At 51.6% G+C, this 18,286-nt stretch overlaps 1 protein-coding gene across 4 annotated transcripts in view; it reads left to right on the plus strand.

The window, feature by feature from the left end:
* The window catches only part of ITPK1 (inositol-tetrakisphosphate 1-kinase), a 186,789-nt gene that overhangs the window by 44,866 nt on the left and 123,637 nt on the right, over positions 1 to 18,286 (plus strand). For all 4 annotated transcript variants that reach the window (XM_023205518.3, XM_023205514.3, XM_023205515.3 and 1 more), the window contains one exon: positions 845 to 869. In XM_023205518.3, coding sequence (XP_023061286.1) covers positions 845 to 869 — 25 coding nt within the window. The remainder of the gene's footprint in view (positions 1 to 844; positions 870 to 18,286) is intronic.

Genomic DNA, 18,286 nt, shown 5'->3' on the forward strand with positions numbered 1-18,286 from the left:
CGCCTGTAGTCCCAGCTACTCGGGAGGCTGAGGCAGGAGAATCGCTTGAACCCGGGAGGTGGAGGTTGCAGTGAGCTGAGATCACACCATGGCACTCCAGCCTGGCAACAGAGTGAGACTCTGTCTCAAAACAAAAAGAAATGGGTGGGGAAGGGAACGGTGGGAGTCAACAGAAAGCCTTTATGTATTCTGGGCAAACCCCAACCCAGGCCATGAGGCTCTTAACATTGGCTGGCAAGAGTCAGGTTATGTGGTGGCCGCGGGACTGCGTGTGAAGGGCGAGGATGTGGGGGACGTGAGTGCAGCTTGGGGGCTGTTGGTGAGGCTGGGGCAGGCGTCAGTGGGGCATTGGGAAGGCAGTGGGCAGGACTGTGTGGGCTTCCCGTGTGTGGCAGTGGATGGGTTGGGACATGACTGGCTGTGGCAGGTCCTGGGGTGAGGCCTGATGGGGAGGACAGGGGGAGTCGTAGGGATTGAGCTCAGCAGGGACGGCAGGTGGTGGGGGACGGTGGTAAATTCGGTGGCAGGGGCCTTGGGACGACCAGGCTGGAGCTCGGCTGACAGAGGCCTGGCACAGGAGTAGAGGGAGGTGGCTGCTGTGGGGCTTCCGGAGGACTCTAGCAAGTCCCTCTGCAGAGCCACCCCTCTCAGCGGGAAGATGGTGTGAGGAGTGGCTGGGAGTGGAAGACATGGCCGTTCTGGGACAGTGGCAGGAGAGGCGCAGCTGCCGGCTCCCTCCTGAAACCCCCTCATGGTCCTGCCCTCAGCCAGCTGTTGGGAACCTTCAGAAAGGACGTGTCCAGCCTGCTGGAGTAACGCTTGTTTTCTTTGTTTTTCTCTACAGGAAGCGAGGGATAGAAGTTGTGCAGGTGAGTACACGCATCCTTGTGGTTCTTTGGGTAGGGGGGCCCTTGGCGCCCACCTCTCCATCTCTCCTCCAGCGTCAGACACAGCTTTCTTTCTTCTTCACGTGCAGCTTGTTTTTAGCACCCCTGTGGATTTGATGTGGTTTCTGCCCTGGGCTGGGAAGACTCCGACTGGGGCTTCTCGGGTTTGGAGGGTTGCTGTGGCTTTGTCAGTGGGGAGAGGGTTGGTTTGGGAGTGCTGAGGGGCGTGTGCGTGGCAGTGGTCAGGTTGGGGTGGGTGTGGGAAGGGTGAGGGGGCAGTAGGCACCCAGCTAGACATTCAGTTGTCTTTGTGTCTTTGTGCTTTGTGTAGCCTCACCCTGGGTGGACTTGGGTCAGGTGCTCATTAACTAGAAAAAGAAAGATGGATGGAAGAAGAAGGAAGAATGGATGGAGGGGGAGGGAAGGATCTTGGAGGGAGGGGAAAGGTGGAAAGATGGAGGGAGAAGGAAGGAAAGGTGGAGGGGGAGGAAGGATAGAAGGATGGATGGAGAGAAGAGGGAAGGATGGATGGAAGGGGAGGAAGGAAACATCAAAATACTCTCAGACTCTGTGTGAGGGGCAGGCTGTGTTATTTGCACTAAAGGCTGTACCTGGTGCCTAATGGGTACTTGGTAAACCTGATGGTGACCTGGCCATGTCCTGTGTTCCCCTCGCTGTCCCCGTTGAGGGTGACTCTGTGGCCTGTGCAGCTGGGCTGGCATCCCATCTCCTTGCCATATGGGCCTCATCTGCCTGTAGCTGCAGAGAGGGGAACCCAAGCTGGGGACTAGATCAGGGCAGAAGAGGTGCTGGCCCCTGCTAGAATATCTAAGGGGCTTTCAAAAAGCCCGCTGGGGAGCTCTTCTAGCCCACCCCTGTTAACTTTAGCTCCAGGCCTTCCCTCAGTGGCCATAGGAGAGCGGCGTCCCCATTCCTGCAGGTTTAGCATCGCAGGCCCCAGGTTTCCCCTGCTCCTGGGACCAGACTGGGGCTGGTTGACGGGTGGGGCTGGTAAAGGATCCTCCTTACCTCCCTGCTGGTAGTTTGTTGAACTTATCACTGGAAGGGTGAGATTTGTTTTGGGGTGAGGAGGTAGTTTCTGGAAGCCTCTCAGCAGCTCTAGGTTTTTGTCCAGGCTCTTCTTGGCTCTGCAGAATTGCATGATATACACTAGATTTTTCTTTTTTATTTTCTGGTTTTTTTTTTTGGGACGGTGTCTCGCTCTGGAGTGGAGGCTGGAGTGCAGTGGGGCTATCTCAGCTCACTGCAACCTCTGCCTCCTGGGTTCAAACGATTCTCGCGCCTCAGCCTCCTGAGTAGCTGGGATTATAGACGCGCGCCACCACACCCAGCTAGTTTTTGTATTTTTAGTAGGGATGGGGTTTCACCATGTTGCTCAGGCTGATCTTGACCTCCTGACCTCAGGTGATCTGCCCACCTCGGCCTCCCAAAGTGCTGGGATTTCAGGCATGAGCCACCGTGCCCAACGTGCACTGAATTTTTCTGTGGGCTTGAATTTCTCCATCATCAAGTGAGGGATATTGGAATTCGGGAATGGGTTAGGGGTGTGTGTTCAGGGACCATTTCTGATTGATTGGTTTTGGTGGCCTGGAGGATCCTAAATCTGTGAGTGGGTAGGAACGGGTTGATCTGCAGTGCCTGCCAGGGGTACAGGTGTGGAAAGAGGCGATGTGGTTGTACGTCTCATCGCGGGGTTAGATGGTCTCTCACCACTGCAGCTCTAGGATATGGTGGCTCCCATTTCCGTTTTATCCCTCCATAGTGGTTCACTTGGAAATCCACGGATCCTTTACAGATGCTACTTTACCCACAGTAAGCCTGAGACTGACAGCTGGGGCTCACTGTGCTCAGGAAGGCCCCGGCTTGCCCTGTGGTTCTACCCAGCCACTTGGGGGAACTGCTGTGGAAGCCATTTTCAGAGGAAGTGAGTTCAGGCGCTCCCCAGCAAACACACTGCCTGAGAGGGCAAGACAGCCTTCCCCCATGCCTGATCCTGTTCACATGCGACCTCAAACTGTCACACAGCGGGTGTCACCCCCACCGCTCGAGGACAGGATGAGAGATGGACAGGGGTCGGCGAGTTTCATTTGTATGGCGTTCTGGGAAGATTTAGACTAAAATCTTTAATCCGCTCGGTCTGTGGGAGGAACAGGAGACTGGAGCCATTGTGTCAGAATGTCCGAGGCAGAAGAAGCATTGCAAAATCTTTCTAGACATGTATGCTGTTCATTTCAGTGGTGGCTTGGGGGAGGAAGTGGTGACGGCACCAGAACGAAGCCAGACTGGACACTTTCCACTCCAGCATCTAAAAATAAAACCTACCATGATACCTCTCTGTTCACCTCCTCCTGGCATCCCTGTGTTTGGAGAACTTTTAGATTTTAAGGCATTGAGAAAGACTCTGCAAAAATGAGAGGCTTTTCAGAATCAGCTGGGCCTCTGTGCACAGGATCTCCAGGCTGCTGGGCCCTGGGAGCTGGGGCTGTTTGCCGTCCTCTGGGTTCAGGTGCTGGTGACTGAAGAGGATGTGTGTCCCTTGCTGCCAGCCATCTTCTTGTGTCCTATGTCTGGTCCCTGAGGGGCGTTTCCTGTTCTCTGCAGCCACCCAGGGATGGTGTGGTGTTAAGAACCCTTTAGAGTTGGGGAAACTGAGGCTCAGAATGTTGTGCCTTCTCTTGGGGATTTCAGCCGGCAGTGGTGGAGTTGGGATTTGAGTACAGGTCTGTCTGTCTCAAAAGCCTGTGGCCCCTGGTTTTCTGCCGTATGGTCTCCTCTGCATGTTCATTGGTTCTCCATTTACTAAATGCTTCCATTCCTCTTATTACTTGGACTTTGGCTGCTATCTAAAAAAAAGGATGTTGGGGCCAAGAATCAGGACTCAAGACTGCAAAACGCTGGTGACCGGAGGGAGGTCGCTTGGTCATGGGAGTTGTTTCTCTTCCTGTTATTTAATGGCAACAGTAACAGTCCTTTTATTGAGGACTCCAGTGTACCAGGCATTGTGGGTTTACTTTAAGGAAACATTTGTGTGTAACCTTCCCGAGGTGGGTGTGGGGGCATATTTAAGAAAGTGGATTTTGCAGATCTCAGTGTCCTCTTGTGCCTGTGCCTAAGGCTGAGGAGCTCAGGAGCCCTCCTTCCCTGCTATCCCTGTGCCTGTTTAGCTCGTTCCTTCTCCCGACTCTGCAGAAGAGTGTGCACGCTGTGAGGTGCAGGGCAGCCTGCGGTCAGATTCCTGCCTGTGTGACCTTGGGCCAGTTGCCTAACGATGCAGTGCCTTTCTGCTCATCTGTAAAATGGGGATAATCATGGTGCTGGTCCCTTGGCACCGTTGTGAGAACTGAGTTAATTTGTGTGAAGTAATTGGCACTGGGCCTGGCACACTGGAAGCTGGCTGTCTGCAGGAGAACTGTACACTCTATCCACAGGCAGACCTGACCGAGGTGTGAGACCTCAGGGCATAAAACCCTCCCAGTAGTCAAGTACAGCGAACAGTCATTGTCATCCTGGGGCCAGGGAGGTATTTCCAGTTCCTTGCTTGCAGCAAAATTCAAAGAGGACCTGATGGTGTCCTCAGCTGATAGCACATTAAGAATAACTTCTGTTTTGGGTGGCTGAGGTGGGTGGATTGCTTGAGCTCAGGAGTTTGAGACCCACCTGAGCAACATGGCAAAACCTCATCTGAGAGCTCTCCACCAACCACAAATGCAAAAGATTAGTCGGGTGTGGTGGTGTATGCCTGTCATCCCAGCTGCTTGGGGGCTGAGGTGGGAGGATCACTTGAACCCAGGAGGTCGAGGCTGCAGTGAACCGAGATCGTGCCAGTGCACTTCAGGCTGGGTGACAAAGTAAGACACTGTCTAAAAAAAAAAAAAAAAAAAAAAAAAAAGATTTTTGATAACAGATTACTAGATTACTGTAATTCTTGGCATATAATTATAAAGGAATCCAAAGAATTTGCTATGGTAAATCTCTTTCCATTCCATTTTTTACATTTGAGTAAGTGGTTTCTGCCCTCATATCTGTAAAAATTAGAAAACGGAGATGAAATTGATAAACACTGTTTGGTTCTAGCAATAGGCAATATTCATCTGAGCATTCATGAAATAATTTTTCAAAAAATTCCCATTCTTTGTAGAGATGTATTTTTAATAAGATTTATTTATTAAATTTTATTTATTTATTTATTTTGAAATGGAGTCTCACTCTTGTTGCCCAGGCTGGAGTGCAGAGGCATGATCTTGGCCCATTGCAACCTCTGCCTCCCAGGTTCAAGTGATTCTCCTGCCTCAGCCTCCCAAGTAGCTGAGGTTACAGGCACCTGCCACCACGCCCAGCTAATTTGTTTGTTTGTTTGTTTGGTAGAGATGGGGTTTCACCATGTTGACCAGGCTGGTCTTGAACTACTGACCTCAGGTGATCCGCCTACCTCAGCCTCCCAAAGTGCTGGGATTACAGGCGTGAGCCACTGCGCCTGGCCTAATAAGGTTTATTTTTAAAGGTTATTTCTTATACAGTTTTGCAATATCTTTCTGTCTTATTGATCAGTTGTATAGTTATAGTAATTATTAGAATAATGCGGTCCAGGAGAACACTTTTGACAGAACTTTATGGTCACAGGAAGTTAAAAAAAAATTAAAACATTGATTTTTGCATTTTTTGGCCCTGTAGTATAATAGGATAATCAGTATAAAGCTTTCAAGCATAAAATACACTGTGATGTATAAACATCTCTGAGGGAGATCAGAGTTTGTGGAGGAAAAAGGAACACTGTTAAATTTCCAACAGTTACAGAAGAGCTTGATTATGTAATTTAAAAATGGATGATGGTGAATCTCAAATCACCATGGTATTTAGATACCATTGGATCCATTTAAAAGAGAAACATTAACAGTTTTATTTTAAAATGTTAATATTTACAGTAGGTTGGAAATCACATCCTCTACAAGTATTTAGACTTATGAGAAAATTTTCATATCAACTTAAAAATGTGCAAATAAATACTTGGTTTTAAACGTTTATTTTGTGGGGGTTTGGTTTGAAGGCCACTGCTTCAGAACATTACCCTGTTTACTTCTCAGAACCAGGCCTGAGGCACGTACCTCCTCAGAGAGGCATAGCACCAGGCTTTGCTCTCAGGCCGTCCAGAGGCCCTGTTGGGGCTGGGCTGGACTGGCCTGACGCTGGGGCCTGTGCGTCCCCTGAGATCCAGAACCGCTCGCCGAGACTTGCTTGGCAGTGGACTTGTCTGCAGACCTGGTCTGTTAGGCCACGTGATGATGATCATGAAAGACACAGTGCTATCTGCTCAGGGCTGCTCAGGCAGGAGAGGAAGTTGCAGGGGAGCCAGGACCCAGGCCGCTTAGAAGGAGAGGTTGTCCTGCTTTGTGTTGAGAGCAGGGAGTTGGGCTGTGGGACAAGGGGAGAACATAGTAAGGGTTGTGGGACCAGATGCCCTCCACCTCCTGTCCTGAGAGGCTACTTGTCGTGACAGTGATGGTGGCAAGTGCCTGTTTCCTCAGCCCCCTGCTCTGTGGTATGGTAATGGGAATGCTGGATGCACGGGCCACCCTGACTCCACCATTTCAGTGTTGAGTTGGTTTCACTGAGTGCTGAGCTGAGGGCCCCTCATAGCCAGGCCATGCAGATGGGACACAGTAGCATGAAACAGTTTCCCAGACACCTGCTGTGGATGGGCCCCAGGTGCTAGGGGCACACACAGGCCCAAGCCAGGCCCCTTCAACTCTCTGTGATGTCTGTGGACAGTGACCAAGGTGGGCAGGGACACCAGACAGGCACAGAGGAGGGCCCTCACGCAGCCTGGTAAGTCAGGAAGGCTCCCTGGAAGAAGAGTCTGGTTAGTGGTAATGAGCTCATCTACCCAACAGATCGTATCTGAGAGGCAAGGCCTGACGGGGCTCGACCCACTCCCTAGGTCCTTGTGCTTCCTTCTAAAACACCTAGTTGCTAAAATGACCAAGTGCCAAGCACAGCACTATGATTGCTTCCCCTGTACACAGTGAGCCTGTGTTGGAGAAAATATCCCGTGGGTCGTCTGTGGTCTGGGGAGTGGGGCTGGGGCTCTCCTGTGGGCTGGGCAGAAGCCTGCGTCAGTCTTGCTGGGTGCTGTCACCTCGGGGCATCTTCTACTCTAATCCAGTCTGTGGGGAAGGCTCAGGAGGAGCAGTCTCCCATCCAGGGACTCACTGCCTCTTTCTGGAATAGTCCTGAATTTGGTGGAGGAAGACCCTGAAAGAAAGACCTACCTGCTGCCGGGCCCCCTCCAGCCTGGGCCTTCTTAGGAAAGTATGTTTTGCAGCCTGACCCCTGCCCTGGCCTGTTCTCCGGGCTGCCTTTCCCCAGTTATTGTAAAAGATCAGGGGAGAAGGTGACTGATGGTATGAGAGGGCTCGGGGTTTGACTTGAAAATGCAAATGAGCAAGCTGTAAGCGTGAGAAGTATAGTAACTGGTTATAGATTCACTGTCCTCCATCCAAATTCCTTGAGAATTCAGACACTATGAAACCCAGTCTTGGGTGCAGTGGCTGTTTCTCAAGCAGGCAAGGAAGAAAGTAAGTTCCCCCAGCTTGCAAATGAGTGAACGGTGAGCATACACCTTTCTGTCCGTGTTTTCTCTGCAGCTGGTGCTGGCTGGCATGCTGGTGACCTTTGTGTATGTATTTTTACCCCTTCCTGCACCAGACTTTCTGGGGAGGAGGTTGGGTGGGTGACCATCAAACCACCAAGAAAGAGACATTAAGACCCCAAGGGAAGGTCCATGTGCCTGGGGCCGAGGCAGAACTGGGTGCTGGGCCTCCGGAGGCGAAGGAACCATGGGGATGCCCACTGGCAGGGAAGTCATGGGGATGCCCAAGCCCAGGGGCAGGGCAGGCCTGTCTGAGCTGTGGGGGATCGGTGGGGATGGAGGGTTGGGCATGTAGGAGGATTGGGCCATCAGAGGATGGAGGCCATACCTCCTGACATGGAATAAACCAGGCACAGGGGCTGGCAGGAGGCGAGGTGTTAGAACGGCCTTACAGACAGGGAGCACGGCGGGGGCCCACACACAGAGAGCAGCTGGGGAAGGGGGTCCTTTGGCTGACAATAGCTTGGAAAGGTCGCAGCCCCAGGCTTGAGGGGGCTAGTGAGAGACCAGGCTGGAGAGAGTAGCGATGCCAGGTGAGTTGTTCATGGGGTGCTGTGTCGGGGGCATGGAGGGGCTTCTGCAGGTGAAAGCTGGGTGCTCCAACTGGAGGCTATGGGGGAAGAGCTGTGGGGAGGGTACATGGAGGGTGGTTAGACAGGGCTGCACTGGAAAGCCAGAGAGCAGAGTTTTCTGAGAGGGGCTGTGGCTGCAGCCTAGTGAGGGGTGATGTGCTCTTCTGGGGCTCCTGCAGTGACAGAGGGCAGCAGGAGACAGATGGCAGGGTGTGGTACCTGGGTAGATGTGGGAGGTGAGGGGGAGGATCAGTCCCCAGACTCCTCCCTTGTTTCTGGCCGGAGAGCCTGGGCATGGGGGTGCAGGAGGAGCAGCCACCAGGGAGGGAAAGCCCATGCCAGCACTGGCGCTTTCTGATAGGTGTGCTGAGCACAGGCAGCAGAGGCCTGTGTCGGTAGCTGCTCTCTGAATTCAGAGCCAGAGGGGACTCATGTGGTTGCATAGTATGCATCTCCAGAAGGATTACAGGTGCTAAATTCTCCATCTCAACATTAAAAATGTACTTGTTATTTAGGTTATATTTTCACATGGTACCAACATTTTTTTAAAAGATATGCAGAACACAGTGTCAAATGATCACTCCACAGCAGGGTTCCCTCTGCCACCCATACTCTCCAGCGTACCCCAGCTGGCAGGCCCCGGTGCTCTTGATGGATTTTATTTCCAGGTCACTGGGGCATAGGTAGGGGTGGACACCTGTGAACATTCTTCCTTCTGTCAGTTTTCTCTGCCGTGTGCTCTGGAGCCAAGCATAAGGGGCTTTGGGAATAACGATTGCTGTGGCCTTTATTGGAAGGTTCTAACATCTCTGGAGCTGGGACAGCCCATGGCATCATGCAGTCCACCCCTATCTTGGGCAGTGGCTTTCTGAAATTCACGTGAGCCTGACTCTGACCTCTCCCCAGACCCCAGCACCTCCAAGGAGGACCGGATGGGCTTGGGGGGCTGGCTCTGCACACAGTGTTTCCATGTGGTCATTTGAGGCAAGTAATGGACACAGATTGCTCTTAGCTGTGCCTCACCTCCCTGTGGGATCCAGAGACCCGGGTTTGAGTTTCTGAGACTGTTTCCTGGCTGTGGATCTTTTTCTTCCTCTTAAAAGGGATGACAGCGCATAGGATTAAAGACACCTAAGAGATGCTGAAGGAATATTAACTGATTTTTACTCATCTGTTGTTGTGAACAATGGTGGCATTTGAGTGGGGAAAATGCAGCTACAGATGAAACTGGGCTGCTGAGAAAGATACGTTGTTTCAGGGTGGAGAATATAGTTGTTTTTTTTTTTTTTTTGCCCCCCCTCTGTATCACTTCTGGGTTTCTAACTATTGTGGATTCCAGCTTACTCATTCATTTTTTAAAAGATAGATTTTATGGTTTTTTTTTTAATTTGAAATGAGGTATTTTTCTTTTTTTCCCCTAAACATTGAAAATTATTTTCATTCTCCGACATTTACCATTTGCTTAGGCTATGTAGATAACAAATAATACAAACTTAGGTGAAAGCATGATCCCCATAGTGTTTTTTAATAACGATGATACGTGAGGTGGGGGGAACGGTTATGTAAATCAGGGTCTGCTCATAGCAGTTCTGCAATGTGGCCATTAAAAAAAAATCACATTTGGGAAGACAGTGTGGGGAAATGCTCATGAGTTGCTTTGAGTACTGTCAACATACTCTGGGTGGTTTCATTTCTATCCGTTTTATTTTGGTTCCTGAGCTTTTTAGGTGTGCTGTTAGAAATAGCAGCTGTCATCGTGTTGCAGTCCTGCGTGGCTTCCGAAGGCTGTGGCGTTCAGTTCTGGGGCGGTTCTTTCCCCAGCCTTTGATGCACCGAGTCAACTTGAGCAAATCCTTTAAAAAAAAAAAAGTGTTGCCACAAACCATGTCAAGACAACAGAGCTCTGCCAGGGCAGGTGGGGCTCTCTGTGCTCCAGGGTGCCTGGGTGCCTTTTTGCAGGCTGGCTTCCAGAACCCCAGGCCTTCCTCACCACATCACGCAGGGTTGGGACTGGATCTCCCTGGTACCTTCCACCCTTGCTTGGCCGTCAAATGTCAAGAATTCCGTGGCCTCAGTGGAGCGTGCCAGATAAGCATTTTACGTAAAAGCAAAGAAAAGAGATGGAATGAAGAACACAGGGGAAAGAGGAAGGGATGGAATGGGGGTTAGAAAGGGCCAGAAGCAAGACTCTGCTCTTAAAGTAGCTGACTGTCTTGGCATTCTGGGGTGAAGGTATCCATAGCATTGCTACTCGGAGTGTGATTCTAGGGAATCTGGGCGCCGATGGAGAAACTTGGACACAAACCCTGGACTCCTCAGCAGTCAGTTCCCGTTTGGCCTGGTGCAGGGCCGAGACTCTGAGGAGGAGGGTCTTGACCTGAGGGCCCTGGACCGTGCTCCATGCCCAGCCAGAAGCAGCACCATCATAGTCAAAGCCAGGAATGGAGATGCATTGCTTCAGGTCAGTTCTAAAGACCAGGAAGTGTCCCTGAGTATTTCGGTTGAGTAAGGAGCTGGCATCTCCCTCTTCAGCCCCTTCCCTGCTCTCATATTTCTATTCATGCTTTTAGAACTGCTAACTGTCAGCCGGGCACAGTGGCTCACGCCTGCAGTCCCAGCGCTATGGGAGGCCGAGGCAGGCGGAACACGAGGTCAGGAGATCGAGACCATCCTGGCTAACACGGTGAAACCCTGTCTGTACTAAAAATACAAAAAATTAGCTGGGCATGGTGGTGGGCGCCTGTAGTCTCAGCTACTCGGGAGGCTGAGGCAGGAGAATGGCATGGACCCAGGAGGCGGAGCTTGCAGTGAGCTGAGATTGTGCCACTGCACTCCAGCCTGGGCGACAGAGCAAGACTCTGTCTCAAAAAAAAAAAAAAAAAAAAGCTGCTAAATGTCACCTTGGCAGTGACACCTCCCCTGCTTTCCCAGCAGACGCCTCTGCCCCGCTCTACACACACCCACACACACACGCACGCGCACACATGCACACACACCAAGCTGAGCTGCCTGTTGGTGTGTCCTCCTGACAAGCTGGGACTTGCTGGTCTCCGAGGAGCGCATGGTCTGGCCCTGATGTGTGCTGTGTCTACTGGGAGAGTGAATTAAAGACTGAGCTGTTGTGCTACACAGGATGTGGCAGGCCTTTGAGGGTCTGTGTTTGCTAAAAATAATTCTAGATTATTCTTTTGCTCATTAAGTAATATGTACTTGTGGAAATCTTGGGAAGTCAAGATAGGCTTACAAATGAAAACCCAGAGATAATCATTAAAGCAATTTTTACATAAAATATGCTCTTTTTTCTCTATGATATGCATTCAGGTTGGGCTTTTCTGTGCCCCTCGTCGGGGGAATGGTTGAGCATTTGCCTGTGCCATTTAAACACCTTGGAAATTGCTGTTAGAGTGGCTGCACCAGCTTCCCACCAACCCTATGTCCCAGCATCTGAACCATTTCTCTGCTCCAGAGTCTCGAGTTCTAGGTTGTTTCTGGTTTGCTGTTACTAACAGTGCTGCCCTGGGTGTCTCTGGACCTAAATCTTTGGGGACCTAAGTCACATCTCAGGCTGTTTCATTGGGTTGCCGTCTAGAAGTGACTTCATGGAGTTTAGGGCATTGAGATCTTACAGGGTGGTGGTGCCAAATGGCTTGTAGCCTGTTTATATCTCTTTGCAGTCCCACTGGCAGTGCGTACAGGCCAGTGATTTGGTTGTTTACCATGGTGTCTCCCATGCCTGGCTCTGTGCAAGAAGTGGGAGGCTGGGGGACCAGGGCTTTACAAGGCAGCGAGCGTCAGACTGCAGCCAGTACTTCTATAAGGACGGAGGTGTGGCCACCAGTCCTGTACACTGCCTTGTGATAGAGAAGGCCAACTCCGATTGAGCACACACTTTGTGCCAGCCTTGGTTGTATTTACATATATTAATTTGTGTGTTCCTTATAATTTATTGTTAGGCATTTACTATTGTCATCACCTGTTATGAACAAGGAAATGAAAACAAAGAAAGATGAAGTAGCTTGCCCAAAGTTGCATGCTTATTAAGTGCAGGAGCTGGGATAGGAACCCAGGCAGTGGGGTTCTAGAGGGCTTATTCATTATTTTTAAAGCTTTCTGTTATGGAAAAAGCCACACAGTTTACCAGAGTAGAGCCTTAGTCAGTGTGTGTCAGCAGGACCCGCTTTCTCTGTTGTGCCATTCTGGCCTCGAAACTTGAGACCAGCTCCTTGCTAAGGATGGCTGCTGTCCTCAGAAGGAGCTGTTTGTGATTATTTACTGGTGCCACCTCCACCACCTTCACTGTCATCATCAGTGGCCCAAGGAAATGTGAGTCTGAATGAGGTATGTTGTGTATTTAAAGGATGCGATGGGCAGATGAGCCAAAATGAAAGGATCTCTTCTGTTTGATTTATTATCATGAGTAAAAAAGTCAGAAATGTCTGTAGCATAAGTTATGTCTGTTTGGTTTGGCTAAAGCAGGGCTGACCAGGGATGATTCTCCTGCTGTGAGTGAGTGAGCTCCTACTTGCCCCCTGGGGTTAGAGCACATTTTGCTCTGGCTGGGGTGCATTTGGGGGCATGGGCTGATTTACGTTTTCCTTCTTTCTGGATCTCCCCGGGTCTAGCCATGATGGGGTGAAGGCATCACCCCCGAGGAGCACCAACCCCTGACCCTAGCCCCATGACCCCCCCTCCCGTGCTAGCTCATTATTGGCAGGGGAGGTCCCAGGGATTCCCCGCACACGCATCATGGCTTTTCCAAAAGCTGTGTAAATCCAGAGTTGTAACTTGGCTCTGTCTCCTTCCGCTTGATCCACCCCCAGCGCAAGAACTCCCCTGGGAAGCACAGTGGCTCCCGTCTTTGCCTCAGGTTCTCTGATGTTCTGTACAAATGGTGGGCAGAGACAGCCCTTTCAGGGACCTGGTTGCCCTGGTGTCTAGTTCTCCTTCCATAGGCCTGTTTTCCAGCTCGACTGTCAATCTGAATCTTTCTCTTTTTGAGCTTCATGCAATGGCTTTAGAGTATACCCTATAAGGAGATCCCAGCTTGCTGGTGCCCGGCCCTGCAGCTGTGTCCCAGAAACTTGGCGGTGGTGCGTGCGGCTCACTCAGCACTTCTACAGAAGCTGCCTGGGGAGGCTCCCAGGGTTCCGATGGGAATGGGATACCGAGGTCTGAGAGGGGGCTTTGATCAGGTGTCCTGGGGGAACATTTAGAGCTGGATTCTCTGCAGGAAGGCCACCAGCAGCCAGCCGTGATGGCCTATGCCTATAGTCCCAACACTTTGAGAGGCCAAGGCAGGAGAATTGCTTGAAGCCTAAAGTTCAAGACCAGCCTCGGCAACATAGTGAGACCCCATCTCTACAAAAATTTTAATTTTTCTTTTCTTTTCTTTTTTTTTTTTTTGTGACGGAGTCTTGCTCTGTCGCCCAGGCTGGAGTACAGTGGTGCGATCTCAGCTCACTGCAAGCTCCGCCTCCCGGATTCACACCATTCTCCTGCCTCAGCCTTCCGAGTAGCTGGGATTACAGGCGCCCGCCACCAGACCCAGCTAATTTTTTGTATTTTTGGTAGAGACGGGGTTTCACCATGCTAGCCAGGATGGTCTCGATCTCCTGACCTCGTGATCCACCCGCCTCAGCCTCCCAAAGTGCTGGGATTACAGGCATAAGCCACCGTGCCCGGTCAATTTTTTTTTTAAAAGGTCACCAGCCCTGGTGTCTGGGCAGTAAGCACCTAGTAGGATTGCTTCAGAGCTCTAGAATGCGCACATAAAAGTTCCAAAGTGTGTTTGGTCTCTGGGCTGGGCTTCTTTGAGCAGCCCAGCCAGCAGCAGTGAGAACTCCTATGTGTGCCTTGCCTACTGGGTGCCAGGGTTAGTGCCCCACTTGCCAGGTGAGAGGACTGAGGCTCACACAGGTGGGCTTGTCACTGCCTAGCATGTAAGCTGTGGAGCTGGGATTGGATTCCAGGAGTGTGATGGCATAGCCAGTGCCTCTTCTGCTCTGAAGCCTGCCTGCCTGGTGAGAGTCCAGTGACCCCTCCCTAGTTCCAGCTCCATCCCTCCATAGCTGTGTGCAGCCCTGGGCAGCGGCACAACTTCTCTGAGGCCCATCTACCAGATGGTGACGAGATGGATGATTGAGATGAGGGGAGGGCAGGTGAGAAGGCCTTCTAAAACTCAGGTCCTCCTAGGGGAGGCGTGGGTAGCCTGAGGTCAGGGACAGGGCTTAGTGTGCTCTGTGGGGCTGTGGGGAGTGGGAAGCTCACTGGTTTTCTTGCTCCTGAGATGACTCGAGGGGTCTTGTGAAGCTCACATCCCTGTCTCACTGGGCAGGAGTTTGGCCTCCACTGTGTGTCTCTGCCATCTCAGGTGGGTGGGGGATCAGGGGGTCCCTGGGCAGGAGGGTGTGGGTTTTCTGGCTTGGAGGCAGACCTTGGCTCACTCCCTTCCCTGCCCAGGCAGTCTTTTTGCTGCAGGCCCTGCCAAGTAGAAATAAGTTATTTACAGTGTTTTGACAGGATCATCGGCAGCCGGGATGGGTAAGGATGCCTTTGGGACTGAGCTAATGGCCTAGGAGTGGGGCTTGGAGAAGGGTCTGGCGTGGGAGAGAGATGGGAGATGGGGGTGGGGTGGGGGCCTGTATTTACTGAACTTGATAAATCTTGATAAATGCCAGGCCCGGCCCTCCCTTAAGCCAGGGCTCTGGGGCCTGGCGAGGGTAGGACTTGATGAGTTTGCCTGTCGACCGAATATTCCGCCTGATTGCTCAGGACCGTCACTTATTTTGCCGTCTGAGCCTTGAGTGCCTTCCTTTGTCCAGCAGGGACAGGGACCCCTGCCCACTGAGTAGATCTTCTTGGGGAGAAGATGAAACGCCTTGGTGTGTGATAGGCCAGGCCCTGGCCTTGACCGTGAGCCAGGCAGCCCCTCACACTGGGCCACCATTGACCTGTTTTACGACTTCAAATAGCATAGACCTGCTGCGGGACCAGGGCCTCCCGCTAGTGCCTGACCTCTGTCCTGCACGATTTTCTGACCCTCTAGAAGCGGGTTTGAAAGTGTCTTTCAGGAAGGTCTGGAGACCCTCCGGTGTAGCTTATGGGAACAGAATGTGTTTCCCCCAGCCCGAGGATAACCAGCACACTAAAATGTGAATAAAGTGTGACTTCATTCATGTCCTTTGAACGTAAAAATGGCACACACATTGATGCATTTAAAAAAACTTTTTTTTTTTTTTTAATTAAACTTTTTTTAGGGATGAGATTTTGCTCTGTCACTCAGGGTGGAGTGTAGTGGTGCCATCATAGCTTACTGCAGCTTTGAACTCCTGGGCTCAAACAATCCTCCCACCTCAGCCTTCCGAGTAGCTGGGACCACAGGTGTGCACCACCATGCCCAGCTTTGATGCAGGTTTTTTTTTTTTTTTTTTTTTTTGAGATGGAGTCTGGCTCTGTCACTCAGGCTGGATTGCAGTGGCTCGATCTTGGCTCACTGCAACCTCCGCCTCCCAGGTTCAAGCGATTTTCTTGTCTCAGACTCCACAGTAAGGGATTATAGGCACGCGCCACCATGCCTGGCTAATTTTTATATTTTTAGTAGAGATGGGGTGTCACCATGTTAACCAGGGTGGTCTTGAACGCCTGACCTCAAGTGATCTGCCTGCCTCGGCCTCTAAAAGTGTTGGGATTACAGGAATGAGCCACCAGCCTTGACATAGTTGTAAACAGAGTTGTGGTTCTGTTGTAATCTGTCCCCACAAACACACTTAGCATTCTCTTAGTGCTTCCCCCTTTGTTAAATGTCTACTTAGGCTTGCTTTTTAAATGACTGCATAATATTATCTGATTGTAACTGAAGTTCTTTGAGTCCCTTGGTTGATGCTGGCCACCGTTCTGGTCTCTCACCTTTATAAATAGTATTGTGATAAACATCCACTTTTGATATTGTCAGGGCAAGCCTGTGATGATTATTTCTTTGGGTTACAGAAGTAAGTTGTATATATTGTTTTGTAGTCTGTAGGAGGAATACATACTTCTTGGTGAAATAAACAAACCCATACATTTTGGGGAATTACAGAAAGTGAAGGTCTTGTGGGAGTTTGTGCTTCCAGATTTGAATGCTGTGTTATCTCCTGTGCACCAGGCACGCATACAGCACTCACTTCTCTCTCATGTACCCTCCCTCCCCTCCTTTCTCATTCCTGCCCCAGACCCCCTCTCTCTGCCCATGGGGCTGGGGGCCATGGCCTAGCTGCAGCTGTGCCCATGGCCTTTTCCCCTTGTGATTGTTCCTCACCTAGGGAAAGGGGCAAGGAGTGCTTGCTCTGGAGGAGGTGGGTGGTCTCTGGGTGGCCTCTGGTCCTGCTTCTTCCCAGCACTGAGAGTGCTTCAGCCTCCTTGCCTGGAAAAAGGGGTTGTCATAGCACCACCTCTAAGGTTAAGAAGAGTAATTGAGATACAGCGTTAAAGTACTTATCACACAGCCTGGCCCCAGTTCTGTGTTGAGGAATCTGCAGCTAGTAGTGGAGGGTTAGGAGTCGTTTGAGGAATTGCAGTCTGGAAAGTTAATTTCTGAAGAGTATCAAACAGCAGCTTGCAAGTTAAATTGTCTTTAGGAGTGATCCCTCCATTGGTTCCTTAGTGGTATGGAGCCAGTCCAGATTTGGAGTGGGACTTTTGGTGTGGGTATGGGTCACTGTCCCAGGGAACCCCGGCTGTCTGACTTTGAACCAAAATCCTTGTCATTGTGGAGCCTGTGTCCTCCTCTGCCTTGGACATTTTTACTTTTATCTTCCTAGTTCTCAGAATAGCTCTGTGAGACGGGATCTATTTATTATTCTCCTCATTTTGCAGATGAAGAAACTGAGGCTCAGATTTGTCACTTGCTTCTGTGACATTTCTAAAGTCACAGAGCTCCAAGCACCAATCATTGTGGGTCTTTGAACTCAGATCTGCTGTTTCCTATGGTCTAGGCTCTTTCTACTCTGACCCTTCCAACCCCTGCCCCTGCCCCAATGCTAACCAGACCTCTCTGGTTCCTCATAAAAACCTCATGTGGCCTTCCTGAATTTTCCAAGGTTACCACACAATCAGTACCCCAATACCTTGTAAGCATGGGCCTTTTGCAGCAGAGCAGGGTCCCCTCCATTTCTGAGCTTGTGTCACTGTCCCCATGCTGACGCTCACCTTTTCCAGACTGTGTCTCCTCAGCCTGGCCTCCTGGTGAGGGTCCATGCCTGGCCCATGTGGCCTGATGGTTCTGCGCTCATCTCTCTGGCTCAAGTTTGCTCCCTGTCTTCTGACCCTGTATGTGTGGTGACCCAGAACATGTTCCTTTTCATGTCAGCTGGGGAGCTGGCAGGAAGCAGAGCTCACCCTCAGTGGTTCAAAGAGAGCCTTGAAAGCAGGGGCTGTTTGTTGAGCAATGGACAGGGTTAAGGGAGCAGCGGGGGCTGCTGAGGCACCCAGAGCCTGGCAGCAGAGAGGAGCTGCTCCTGCTCCTCGGGCTGCAGGTAAGGTGAAGAAAGTGTCACAGAAGCTCTGTGATGGCAGTCATAGCAAGCCACAGCCACTGCCCAGGCATGTCACTGAAGCAGGGAGAGAGAGGGGACTAAATACCCCGCCCCTCCCTCCTCCTGCCCTCTGGTCTCCTGCTAGTGAGCCCTTTTGGCCAAGTGCAACTGGAAGCCCTGGATCTTGAATGCTGCGTTCTATGGCAGTCAGCCTCCCAGGCTCAGAGCTGGGCAGCGTGGATGGGGGTGAGCAGGGAGTGACCAGCACCCCCCACCCCCGCCTCCCGACCCGCACCCCCCCCCCCCCCGCCCCGTGGCCCGCCTCCCCCCCCCCCCTGCCTCGGGACCTGCACCCCTTCCACCCCTGCCTCAGGACCTGCCCCCCCTCCACCTCTGCCTCAGGACCCGTATCCCCTCCACCCTTGCCTCGGGACCTGCACCCCTTCCACACCTGCCTCAGGACCTGCACCCCTTCCACCCCTGCCTCAGGACCCGCACCCCCTCCACCCTTGCCTCGGGACCTGCACCCCTTCCACCCCTGCCTCAGGACCTGCATTCCCTCCACCCCTGCCTCTTGACCAGCACTCCCTCAAGCCCTGCCTCGAGACCTGCACTCCCTTCCACCCCTGCCTCGTGACCCGCACCCCC

Source organism: Piliocolobus tephrosceles, chromosome 6 (genome assembly GCF_002776525.5).
Source record: "Piliocolobus tephrosceles isolate RC106 chromosome 6, ASM277652v3, whole genome shotgun sequence".
In the NCBI taxonomy this organism is placed as follows: Eukaryota; Metazoa; Chordata; class Mammalia; order Primates; family Cercopithecidae; genus Piliocolobus; species Piliocolobus tephrosceles.